At 35.9% G+C, this 13,110-nt stretch overlaps 2 protein-coding genes across 4 annotated transcripts; one reads left to right on the top strand and one right to left on the bottom strand.

Annotated features, from left to right (window-relative positions):
- Positions 1-99: 99 nt before the first annotated feature.
- On the bottom strand, positions 100-8,737 carry ccdc135 (coiled-coil domain containing 135). 3 transcript variants are annotated; one of them, XM_043227647.1, is made up of 18 exons: positions 8,644-8,737; positions 7,252-7,385; positions 6,195-6,369; positions 5,979-6,104; positions 5,695-5,889; positions 4,916-5,074; positions 4,624-4,842; positions 4,427-4,540; positions 4,208-4,280; positions 3,981-4,109; positions 3,221-3,349; positions 2,879-3,096; positions 2,502-2,717; positions 1,588-1,698; positions 1,406-1,516; positions 1,136-1,330; positions 780-919; positions 100-594 (listed from the first exon to the last, which is right to left on the bottom strand). In XM_043227647.1, exons 2-18 carry the CDS (start codon positions 7,383-7,385, stop codon positions 510-512), a joined length of 2,529 nt encoding a protein of 842 aa, XP_043083582.1. In that variant the 5' UTR covers positions 8,644-8,737; the 3' UTR covers positions 100-509. The 3 variants fall into 3 exon arrangements, with proteins under 3 accessions (XP_043083582.1, XP_043083581.1, XP_043083583.1); XM_043227646.1 differs by lacking the exon at positions 8,644-8,737 and adding an exon at positions 7,521-7,658; XM_043227648.1 differs by lacking the exon at positions 8,644-8,737 and having other exon boundaries at positions 7,223-7,353.
- lcat (lecithin-cholesterol acyltransferase) lies at positions 8,641-12,574 on the top strand. Its single transcript, XM_043227649.1, has 6 exons — positions 8,641-8,836; positions 9,075-9,231; positions 9,695-9,810; positions 9,886-9,981; positions 10,605-10,829; positions 11,673-12,574. Exons 1-6 carry the CDS (start codon positions 8,692-8,694, stop codon positions 12,248-12,250), a joined length of 1,317 nt encoding a protein of 438 aa, XP_043083584.1. The 5' UTR covers positions 8,641-8,691; the 3' UTR covers positions 12,251-12,574.
- The last annotated feature ends 536 nt before the right edge of the window (positions 12,575-13,110 follow it).

Here is a 13,110-nt window from a genome sequence, read left to right as displayed (position 1 = left end):
GGTTATTGATGCATTGTTTTGTATTATCCAGATGGGATTAGTGTTGAAGTGTTGCTATTAAGTTTAACTGTATAATCTATAGTAAAAATGGCAATAAAGGTGTTTTGTTTTTTTTAATAATTTAACAAACTATACATTGATGCTCTTGAATTTTTACTTCAAGGGGCTGAGTGTGTCGTCTGTACAATGCACAATACTATTACATTATAAGTCTATTGTAATGGTACGGTGTAGTGTATAGCTCTACAGAAATGTGGGGCTTTTGAGGGTTTTTCAAACATGCAAATACACATTAAAAGAACGATAACAATTACAGTGTATTGGTACTGTCAAATGATTAATCAAACTAAAAATTACTTTATGCTTGTGGCATAGCAACCTTCTCACATAGACCTATATCTGATAAATTATCGGCGTAAAAAGAAAATGCCATCCTAGATGATGAAACACTTTTTATTGAGGACATTCGTGACCTGTGATAGGTGTAGTCATGTACTGGGATTCACTCGTTACAACAGCTGACTGGCCAACCTTGGATGTCTTTTTAGTTTCTCCTCCAGTGCCAGATACTTCTGAGGCGCTCTTTCCTTGTGTCTACAAAAAACAATGTACAGATTTACTCGCATGTTTCTAAAACATGCATGCATGTGTGGAAGGCAAAGATCTGCCCATACACTTCAAAGGATGGTTTTGTACCATCTTGAAAAATGTGTACAAGTACTACAAAAAGGTAATGTCGTCTTAACCATATTATTCAGCAAATAATTTGAGCTGCCTACCGAATGAGTCTCAATTGGAGAACTTGGATTCTGAACATGGCGTCAGAGCAATAAGTGAGGTAATCGTCCTCATCCTCCTTGGACATAGAGAGAGAGTTCTTCTGATACCACAGCTGCTTCTTCTGCAACTCCTCTGTCTCCTAAACAAACAAGTTCAAGGGTTCACTAAAAGCTTTTTCTGGCCCTCTTATCCAGGTCAAGTGACAAACCAAAGATTATATCGTTTCTGTGCCGTTAAGGGGCAAGTTTATCTTTTCAACATGGAGTCAAACATTAAAATCCATTCAATCAGTCTAACTGCTGATGTTCTGCTTGCTATTTTCTATTTTATGGTTGTTTGCAACTGTCTAACGTGCCTTTTCGATTCTGCTCTGGATAAGGCTGGCTTTGTTAAAGAGCTGCTGTTTAAACTCGTTCAGACAGTCTGTCTTCAGCTGAAGTGCGTCCTGGCGTGTGAGGACTTCTGGGAGTCCCAGTCGGACCTGGGATGGAGCCAGTAGGTCCAGCTCTTTCTCTTTCTTGCGCCGCTTCTTTTCTTTAGCCATACGTTCCTGAGGAACAAAAGGAACCAAAGGGGTTTGGATCAGTGCAATGAAAATGGCTGACAGATAAAAGCCCTGGTTTACCTTTTCTTCCATGTGCAGGCGGGCTGTTTCATTCCTTGTAGGGTTGTAGATAGAGATCAGCAGGTCAGTATCACTGTCCTCTTTTTCTCTTGAAGAAAGGATGGACCTAACCTGAAACAAACATGTTACCGTCAACACTATTAGTTAGATGTTACTATAATGCTGCTTGTGAACAGCAATACCTCTCTTTCTGAATCTCTGATACTGAGTTGAACATTCTCCTCTTGTCTCATCAATTCCACAAGAATTTCATATAACTGCAGGTTCTTGTAGGGTTTCGCGGAAGGATCCACCTGAAGATGCAAAATGTAACAAAATGTGAACGCAAACACAAAATATACAAACCATAACACCAGTTATTCAGTTTTGTTTACGCGCAACATATGTACAATGTTTACTGATCGTTCTTAGGCTCTGGGGTACTCTTCAAAATGGAGGAAGACAGTAACTTATCAGTGGCATCCGAATTTGTGCTCCAAAGATGAACAAAGGTTTTATGGGTTTTGGAATGACCTGAAGGTGAAGTAATTAATGACAGAATCAAAATTTTTGATTGAAGTATCCCTTCAAGTCATGAGGTGCTGTTGGACACATCACTTAGTCATCTACTCTTTTTCCTTATTGGACAGAATTTTAATTGCTGGGTCAGTGATTTTTTTTTTACTTTATAAAGAAAGTCTATGATTATGATATGATACAAATCTATATGAATTTCACCTAAAAATTTTAGGACCAACAAATTCTTTAAAATCCAGATATTTGAAACTAGATTTGGTCCAAGGATATTTTACTGTGGGTAGAGTTATGCAGTGTGCAGATGTACACTTTTAATAATTTCTCATTTTATGTTAACACTTTAATTCCATCTTGATATGACTGTGCTCTCAACTTTTATATTATCGTCATAAAAAGGTCTGTTGAGACTATTTTCTTGAGAGTTTCTTTCTTGTTTTGCTGTTCTTTTTTAACTTTATTTTATTACCATTGCCGTTCTTTTCACAATCCTTGGTTTAAAATTTTAACGTGTCGATAAAACACAGTCATATAACTTTGCTCATGGAATCAATCAAAACGATTTGGACATGTGCCATCAAACCTGAAAGCCAGACACCATCTCTGGAGTAAAAGCTTGTGCTTTCTGTGAGTCTGCCGCCTCTTTGGGTTTGATGAAGTTGAGCCAAGCTGGGATGATCCTGTCGTCCTCGAGATGAAAGGTCACCTGGATCCGTCTGTCCGACACAATAAAGACCCGCTCAGCCACATCACTACTTGCCGGATTAGAATGATCTCTGTGAAACTGCTCCTCCACCCTCTGTCGGAGACAAACTAAATTTCACTGACCCATTTTCCCCATCTTTGGGGTGTTTTTTTGTTAGCAAGGCCACTAGTATATTGTTGGTTAATGTTATACCTGTAAGATAATATTGGGTTAAACTGCTTAAAGGTCGAAGCTGTTTGTTAAGAGAGCGTTACCTGCAGTGGCCGTTGTTCAAGAGCTTCTCTAGCCCTAGTCAGTTTGATTTGCTTTCCGTATACAACATGTCGATAAAAGAGGAAGTCAGTGCGATCTTCAAAGGTTTCTGTCATTTCGAAAGGCTTCTCGATTCTTCTGGCTAGACCATCTGTACGAATATGACTATAAAAGTCCATCTGACGCTCCGTCTCAGGAACTAAAGTGATGTACCTGTGGTCTAAACAAAATTCAACTTTTAATATGCTATTTGCTATTTGTTGTTATTATTAAAGTTAAGAGTCATTGGTGATGAAATAAGTCACATTTACTGATTATTTGTGGGAAAATGTGGGTTAGATTACATTTGAGAGCATCACTTCTTCCAGGCCTGAAATGCTCAGTTGTCACATTGCTGTCTGTGTGTAGTTCTCTCTCGTCAAGATGATCACTTCGATGTTTGAACCATTCCTTAATAGTGCTCGCTTGTGTGCCTAATAAAATGTATATTTAAAAAAAAAATATTACAAAAGTTAGAATTTGTACTCTGTCAACGCACAGCCAAAATGCTAAATGAACGTGTTTTTAAATAGGAAATATTGGTTCTGAATGTCTATACTAGTTTCACTGAATATGTATATTAGAAATATAAGAAAGTAACATATTTATATGTATAAAGTGAAAGTTTGTACTTGAAAACAGGTTGAAGGCCAAATTAATTAATAAATTAATAAAGTATTACTCTTAAATATAACCATATAATTAGATTTAAAAATTACCATTATTACTATTAATTACTTCATGTTTTTTATATTTAATAATTCATTATTTAAATGATGATTATTAAAAGTTGGGTGAACTATCCATTTAACATGCTTTTAAATATATAATATATATAACATAACTTTTAATGGATTTCTTAATATTAATGTATTTATATGGATCGCCATAATATATAATTATTGTTTTTATTATTATTTATTATATTATTATTATTATTATTGTTTAAATGTGTTATTATAAATCTTATATGCCAGAATTTATATTTCTGAGTGAACTATTGCTATAAGCTTGCCTTTAGAAAAATAAATAAATATATATATGTAATTTTTGCAAAGATCTTACATTCAATGTCCTCATAAGTAGTGAGTTTGGTCACCAGGCCATCTTTCAGAAGATAAGGAGCAAACTTCTCCAGTTTAGCTTTCCTGTACTGAATAACCTTCATACCTCCTGGATAACGCATTTCCATATCTATTAAAATAAAAAGAACATGAATAGTATATAATTAATTACTTTCAAGAGCTATTAGACAATAGATAAAAAGTTATATGTGAGAGTGAGATCTTGACCTGCTGGTGAAATGTTTATTTTAGTAACCCAGGATGGAGGCATCTCAAACACTTTTAGCTCGTCCATATCCTCCTTCAGAAACAAAGTAGGTAGATAAATCTAAGTTAATAGAGCATTTAATATCGAGATAAATATCAGGTTCAGTGTAGAATGGACCCTTCAATAGTTAAATCAATAATGCCATTAAAACTACATGGAAAATTGGAAACATTCTGTACTTCCTCCTCATCTTCTGGTTCTTCAAGTGTCTTTGGGTCTGAAATGATTGATGGAGATTGGCCACATAGCACATACTCCCACTTTGAAAGATCGCCCAGGTCAAAGGTCATCTCCTGCAGATAAAGACCCAGTCAAATTTACAATGCTCATCATCTTCATGGAAAATTCTAACTCATTCATATTAAGAAATACTGACATTACACCCAAAAGTGCAATCCTGCTTGTTGACCCAGTAGTTTTGATGGTTCCAGACGCTCTCTATGCCCAGGAAGTTGTCATTGGTGGTGGAGTAGCTCTTGCCCGTCAGAGGGTCAATGAAGAAGTTCTCCGGTACCTCCCGGTTTCCGGAGAGCACCAGAACCCAGCAGTGAACCCTCAAGCCCCGAAGAGGGTCGGGTGCTGGGCGTTCTCGCTCCTGTTTAAATGGAACCGCTGAAAATGCAAGTCAAACATCAAACAGAATTTCATTGAAACATTCTTTTTCCAACCTTCTGAAGTCTCTCTGCTTCCTGTTGTTCCTTCAGTGCAGCTGCTTCGGCTTCTGCTTGCCGTTTCTCCTCCTGACGCCTTTCAAAGTTGCTTTGCAAGTCGCGTGGGGTTTTTACAGAGTATTTCTTTATTGGCTTCTTCGGTTCCTCTGTTTTATCCTGAGCAGGTCATGCAAAAATCATAACATAACTAATGAATCCAGTTTAGACTGATTTCAACCACTCAAGGAAATTTGTGTTAAAGCTGTTTTCTACAACCTCTAGGGTATTTGTGGAAATACATCAGCGAGAATGCCAATTAAAAATCTCAAAATGCATTTTTTTTAAAAACTACATAAAATACAACATTAACAACAAAAGCAACATCTTAAAAGTCTATTTATCAATCTATCTATCTATAAATAAAACACATTTAGAACAATTTCTACATTTGTATTTATAATATTTATTATATATATTTACAATTTAAGCACCAGAATTTATAAAAAAGTATTATTATTATACTATTTACGTATATAGGTCAGACTGTTTATTTATAATTTATTACATACTTACTAAACTAACTACATAAATTACAAACATTATATATTGTTACATATATTATATATTGTCATAACCTTGCCAGTTAAGCATCATAAAGCACGATACTAGTTGTGTTATAGGAGAGGCTTGCAACTGTCAATTATATTTAATTTGCACACCATAAGATTCATGACATGAAAAACATTTAAGACCCTTGTTAACTTGTATAAATTTACAATAAAATCAAATGTGCTTACTTGTATTTGAAGCTGCAGTAGGGGACACTCTTGCCGTGACTGATCAAGAAGACACATCTCTTTTGCAGCATAGCCGCTAACGCAGTAAGCGTTGTATCCCGCGCCCAACAACAGGCTACACAGCACGTTGCAGAAATCAAAACACGTTCCTTTCTGAGCCTGCAGAACCCAGGTGGGAGATGACAGCTGCTTTGGCTAGAAAGACCAGACATGACATGAAAACACGTTTTTATTTCATGCAAACATGCATATACATACATCATAAGTCAAGTCAAGAGTCTCACAAGTTCAAACGGCGGATCCAGAAGCTCCAACGAGAGATAATCGGCCACAAAACTGGCACATCCCTCCCAGTCGTACAGTTCAGGATACGGCAGCAAGGTGCTTCGCAAGGTGGTACTGACAAATTTCTGTTGATATACATTGGATTAAAGAAAATGAGCATTCAGGGCATTTGTGGTAATGTTGCCGTGTCTGGAAAGTGTATTTGCTGTATGCACCTGAACACCGTACTCATTCACAGGGCACAGCAGAAGCGCTTTGTGATCAGGGTACAAAAGCGCATACTGCTCACGGAAGTTTTCTGCCATCGCTAGCATGAGCTTCTCCTGGGAGGAGTTCTCCTTGTATGAGGATGGACAATTGGAAAGGGCCGCTTGAGGTCTTAGATTTGCACTGAAGAAAAAAAAATAAAGACCAACAAACAGGAAACAGTTTTAATCTGTTATATTTTTGTATTGTAATTACTTGCATTATAATTATTTGCATTGCAAAATTATTTGATATAACAAATGATATTTGTAATATGTAACTCAATATGGAGAAGAACTTTTAGAATAATAATAACTATAAGATTTTGTTAAAGCATGTCAGACGATTTTTTCAGCTTGTAGCCTGTTTTTAAGACCAGTGTTTTAATTTTTAATGAACAATAATTGTAACATTGTAACATATATCTTCAAATATATTCGAATATTGCATTAAATATTAGATAATGAATGAGTTTAGGACTATTAAGGTAGACTATTAATATTTTACATTTTTCCGATTTTAAGATTATCTTTAGATCCTATTTTGCCTTATTTTTAATCATTTCAATTCAACCTGAAATGAGAAATGTCGCCTTGATTATATATGTACATATAATGAAGGCAACATTTCTAATTCATCATCTAATCTAAGTATTAAAATAATCAACACTAAAACTTTTATTTTTAGTAAACTCCAATAACCCTGACCTAGATCTGTTATTGACAGGCTTCATGAGATTCTTGTGTTGCAATATAGCACACTATAATGAGACCATGATGTACTCCCATCTGCATGCACTAAAGTACCCTATAGTTTTGTTAAAGTTTAAGGTGTTTAAGGTATTTGATGACCTTAGCCTGCCACACTACAAGTGCATGACCTGATCTTCCACCCATGTTTGTGGCTAATGATTAAGATCATTGTAAACATGCAGCGTGTTTCTCCTATGGAGAAAGCCAGAATTTGAACATGAGCGTTCATGAGCGCACGAGTTTACCACATGTTGATGAACTTTAGTAACCTCACATGTGTGCGACTGTAGGGGTTATTCGTATGACGGACAGGCCACTTTCCAAATCCCGCGCGCTCGCTTCATCGTCCTCTTCATCGTCTGTTACAGCAACGTCCTCTTCACAATCCACTTCCGGTAACGCTTCCATCTAAAACATATTGATGAGCATACGAAAAATGTTTAAACGACATACAGCAACAAAAATGTATCTGAGGCATGGTTAAGGCTACTTTATTTTCGTTATTTTGCGTCAAGGAAGATATCAGTGCAAATGAGAACTTACAGTTTGTTTAATAAAGTGAATCTCTCCTCCGTTCGCCCTAAAATGTAATTTCTAAATCGAAGTTTATAATAACCATTGGCAGTAAGAGAAGACCCTGTTACTTGTTTACGTCTCGAAGATTGGTTTCCATGGCGATCCTCTGACGTATCCATACGGGGGTGGAGTCCATAGAGGTCGACAATGTTTTTACCTTCTCTAAAATAGCTTTTTATTTATTAATATTATTTAAAATATTTTTGTTTATGAATATTAGTAATAATTATAAAAATACAAAGATTATAAAATTACCGTTAATCTTCAAAACATATAAAAATATTATTTAATATTTAAATATTTTATTATTATTATTTATTATTATTTAACGTAATTTAACAAAAGTTTATACTAATGATTCTGTAGCAAAATGTGCTTACTTTAATTTTTAACATTACGTTTTTTGTGTAGATTTTATTGTACTGTACTCAGCTAACAAAACAAGGATATTTTCTAACGTTCCTATTGAATAACGAAATTGTAATTAATTAATCTGGTTATTTAATTATTTTTTTCGTTTAATTTATTTTAATGTTCTCTAAACGTTCATAGCAGTTTTTGTATGGTTTTAATGGGTTTTTTTTTTCTTTATACAGTCGATCAAGGAACATTCCATTTCAGAATTTTATGGGAATGCCATTTTTGAGCGTTCTCTGAACGTTCTGAAACAAGTACTGTAATTTTAAAAAGGGTCCATCTTCGTTTCAGGAAAAGCGATGAATATAATGTTTTTGTGCTAACGTTTTTAAGAACACCATGAAAAACTAGATAACATTCTATTAACGTTACTGGAAGAACTCTCCTGAACGTTGGCCAAAGCTCTTAAAAGTTTTTTGGTTTTAATTTAAAAAACACATTACACATTTTTGACGTGAAATAACACGTGTTTGCGTTTTCAACACGCTCCTGATTTTTATCGTGCCTCTGATCGTTTCACGCATGCTTGCACCTAAACGTATCGCTGAAATAGCCTATATCCTTATAATGTAATCAGCACGCACAGTGTTTGCGGTCCGGTGACCTCCCGTTCTGATACGCTCGCCGCCCCCTCGCGACGCCTCATTGGACGAACGCGTTGATAGATACGAACCGAAGCCGCTGGAATCAGAGGCAGGCAGCCGACACAGACACAGTCGCAATGGGACACTCGCGTTCCTTCGGATGCGTCGCGTTTCTTCTGATTGCACTGCACCAGACATCTGGATTCTGGTTATTTAACGTTATCTTCCCCCCGACGGCCAAACCTCGCGTCATAAATAATAGCACTCCACCTCTTATAATAGGTAAGCAATCTTACGTTCATAGTTTGGATATTTAAATTGAGTTCATTCGTTTTGGTTCAGTAATTTAGTAGAAAATCGTGTAAAAATGAATTCAATTTGACCTGTCGTTGCACTTTTAGACCGGTTCAAATCAATGTTATGTGTACAGATTATTGCAAGGTCTGCCTTTGATTTTAAAACAATGTGTATATGGATATGTTAGTTTTTAAATTTTACATTTTTGACCCTTTTTTAACAGTACCTGGAAATCTGGGTAATCGCCTTGAGGCCAAAATAGACAAGCCCACACTAGTACACTGGATGTGTTACAAGAAAACCGATGACTGGTTCCCTCTCTGGATTGACCTCAACATGTTTATGCCCGTTGGAATTGACTGCTGGATTGATAATATAAGGTAAACTCACTTTGCATCACTCTGAATTAGGCCACTTTAGTGTAACTAAAACTTTAATGCAACCTTTGCTGAATAAAAAAACGTGTGTGCGTATGCTTGGAATGTACACTTTTTTGTCTTATGTTTGCAAATTTCACATAGAAAACCTCTCTAGGTACCTCAGATTTATTGACTGCTGTTTCCTAATCATCCTCAGTTCTGTATTGCAGGTCATTGACCTTTTGTCTATTGTTTTTGGAGGGTTCTCAGAGACTGATGTCATAAGACAGGCCAGTGTATCATAATCAATATTTAGTAGCTCTCTACTGTCCTAACCAGGTTAAGTTAAACAACGTTGAATCAGGATATCAGAAGCGCTGATGTTATATATGTGAAGAAAAGCCACCCTGCTTCTGTAACCTGGAAAGAATATGTTTTTTGTTTTTCGTTGACTCCGACTGCAGCATCTGTTTCTTTTGTGTAGAATTGTGTACAACAGGACGACTCGGAAGACATCTAATGCGCCCGGGGTGGAAGTCAGGGTCCCTGGATTTGGACAGACTCACCCTATAGAGTTTCTCGACTTAAACAAACTGACAGGTGAGCGTACAGCATCTCGATTAACTTTCTTTCCTTACAGCATCTGTATTTTTATTCCGATGTGCGTGTTTGTAGGTTACTTTCATACAATGGTGCAGCATTTGGTCAGCATTGGATATGTGCGAAATGAGACGGTCCGTGGCGCGCCGTATGACTGGAGAATCGCTCCAAGTAAGTGAAATCACACTGACAGGCAACAACAAATATTTCGCCATGGCGTAGAAACAAACAGTTGACTGGACTCACCGCATCAGGACTATTTAACAGTCAACACAGTGCAAATCCAATCAAATCAAAGATGCGTGACCATGAGAATCGAGGTCTTGGGGGTTACACGAAAATGACAAGCTGGAGTGTTTGATTAGGATTAGAGCCAAACTGTGCAGGACAGTGACCCTTCTGCACTGGAGTTGTGTAGTCTTCCTCTGCGTAATTGAAGGCATAGTTCACCCAAATATGAAAATTCTGTCAAAATAGTCCACGTGAAACCTTAATAGTGTAAGGACCCTTGCTATCTATGAGAGAGTCAAGAGAGGAATATACTGTGTGTGTATATATATATATATATATATATATGTATATATTTTTATTTTATATATATATATATATATATATATATATATATATATATATATATATATATTTATATATATATATATATATATATATATATATATATATATATATATATATATATATATATATATATATATATATCTATACTTATATACGTACACATACAGAGAATAACATTTAAAAAGTACATGTGAATGTTTCTGTTTGTTACTCTGAAGATGAGCAGGAGGAGTATTTTTCACGTTTGAAGAACCTGGTGGAGGAGATGCATGATGAGTACAAGCAGCCAGTCTACCTCCTGGGCCACAGCATGGGCAACAACTACATCTTGTACTTTCTCAACCAGCAGACCCAGCAGTGGAAAGACCATTACATTAAGGGCTTCATCTCTCTGGGAGCACCTTGGGGTGGCGCTGTGAAGCCCCTCAGAGTCTTAGCATCAGGTACAGTAAAGGAAACATTATTCATATATACTGTCAGCTATACATTGTTTATTAAAAATATAATAAAACTAATATTATGAAATAATCTTACAATTTAAACTGTTTTGTATTTTAATATTTTTGAATGTAATTTATTTCTGTGATGTTATATCTGAATTGTTATATCTGAATTGTCTCATTGTCTCCTGATTCTTCAGACATTTTCGTATGTTAGCTGCATTCGTTTAAAATATTACATATTATATTATTAAGCAAATTCACTAAGTGCCATTAATCCATGCAATGTTATTTTAGTATCATTGATATAGAGTTGCAAAAATGGAGAACATTTCCAGAAACATTTTCTGAAAAGTTTTCTGTACGTTTTCAAAAAATAATTAAATAAATCCTGTAAAAATTTCTTCGATTTTTCCCAAAATTTACTGAACAATTTCTGCCTCTTTGCAACCCAGAAAATAAATGTAATTAATGAATTTATTTATTTTTTATTATGAATAAAATTTTGTTTGAGGTTTTAGGCATTGTGTTGTGTATTTTTTATATGTCTATATAGTTTTATTAGGTTTTAGTTTATTTCGTATCAGTTATTGAGGAAATGAGAAATGTTGCCTCATAAATTAGCTGAAATAAAAAAAAAACTATTTATGTATATAAATGTATCGATTATTTAAATCATCTTTGCTGCATCTTAGATAAAAGTCAAATAGGACATATTATTAATTAAATATTTAGTAATTTAATTGCAATTATTTAATATTAATACAATTGTAATTTTAGGTGACCTATAACATGTATAAAAAAATAAAAGCTGAGTTTTAGTCTTTATTTTATGCCTTTTTTCAGGTGAAAACGATGGCATACCCTTTGTGTCCAATATAAAAATCCGCGAAGAGCAACGAATGACGACCACAAACCCGTGGATGATCCCTTCTGAGGAGGCTTGGCACAAAGACCACACCTTCATCTCCACCCCCTTCTTCAACTACACCAACCAGGACTACCAACAGTTCTTCAAAGACATCAAGTTCGAGGACGGCTGGTACATGTGGGAGGACACCAGAAACCTCACGGCCGGTCTGCCCACACCTGGCGTCGAGGTCTACTGCCTCTATGGGGTGGGCCTCCCTACGCCCGTCACGTATGTGTACGACGAACAGTTTCCCAACGCCGACCCCGTAGATATTGTTTACGATGACGGCGACGACACCGTCGGCAGCCGTAGCATGAGTCTCTGCAAGCGCTGGATAGGGAAACAGGAACAGGCCGTGCACGTGACAGAGTTCAGAGGCTTGGCTCATTTGGACATGGTCTTTAATCACAAGGTTCTCACGGCAATCCAGAGAATTTTGGAGGGAAAGTCCCACGTGAAAACAGAAGACAGCTCTGAAGAGCCTCCGTCTCTTAGCCTAGGTTTTGTGTGACATTTGTCCCAGCTGCATTAGAAGTGTCCTGATCTCATGTACAAACATCACCTCTTTGTATTATATTAATAGACGTACTTGTTTGTTACGGTGTATTATACAGAAGTTATGTAATGTAATTAATCTGTACATTAAAGATTATAGCCACCATAGCTCTTAAAGTGTTAAATATACTGGATGTTCCTTTTTTTGTATAACACGGCAATGTCTATGCTACCGTGATATGTTAATCCCATTTCATATATATGTAAAGGATTTTTTTAGGCTGTGACTTTGTTAAACAACTTGTTTAACGAATGCTTACAATAAATATGCGTATCCATATCGGTGGTATATGTGTCCGTGTTTTTCATACACCTGTCTGTACACAGTGCAGATAATATTTGCTGAACTCTGTAACCTTTGAACCGAAGTCTGATACACATCGGCTTTTTGCAAACAAATTAAAATGCGTTAGACAAAGGTTCAGAGTTCACGCAGAAGCAGGCAGCCTTTTTGCCAGAAAATCTTTGCTCGATTGTTGTTGGAAAAAAATTATTGATTGTTTCTCTTGAAATATAGATATTTTGGTGGTAATTCTTTTAATCAGTAACTCGTTTTGGTATTTTTTCCTTCTTAAACGTCTTTGATCTTTGAACATCATCCTCACAGAGAGTGAAACAAGCAACCTGCATGTGCAATATGACAATAATTCAATGGGCATCCCCTTAACCCGTGACTACATCCACAATATAAACTGAATTTGACTGCTTTTGGATTATAGGTTTTTATTGCTTTTATGCTTGCTCCACAATAAAACAATAAGAAAACACATTCTCATTAAAACTTTATATTTAAAGTGTCCTACTTCCAGTAGTGGC

The sequence above is a fragment of the Puntigrus tetrazona genome, chromosome 25 (genome assembly GCF_018831695.1).
Source record: "Puntigrus tetrazona isolate hp1 chromosome 25, ASM1883169v1, whole genome shotgun sequence".
NCBI lineage: Eukaryota > Metazoa > Chordata > Actinopteri > Cypriniformes > Cyprinidae > Puntigrus > Puntigrus tetrazona.
This window is presented reverse-complemented; position numbering and strand designations above follow the sequence as displayed.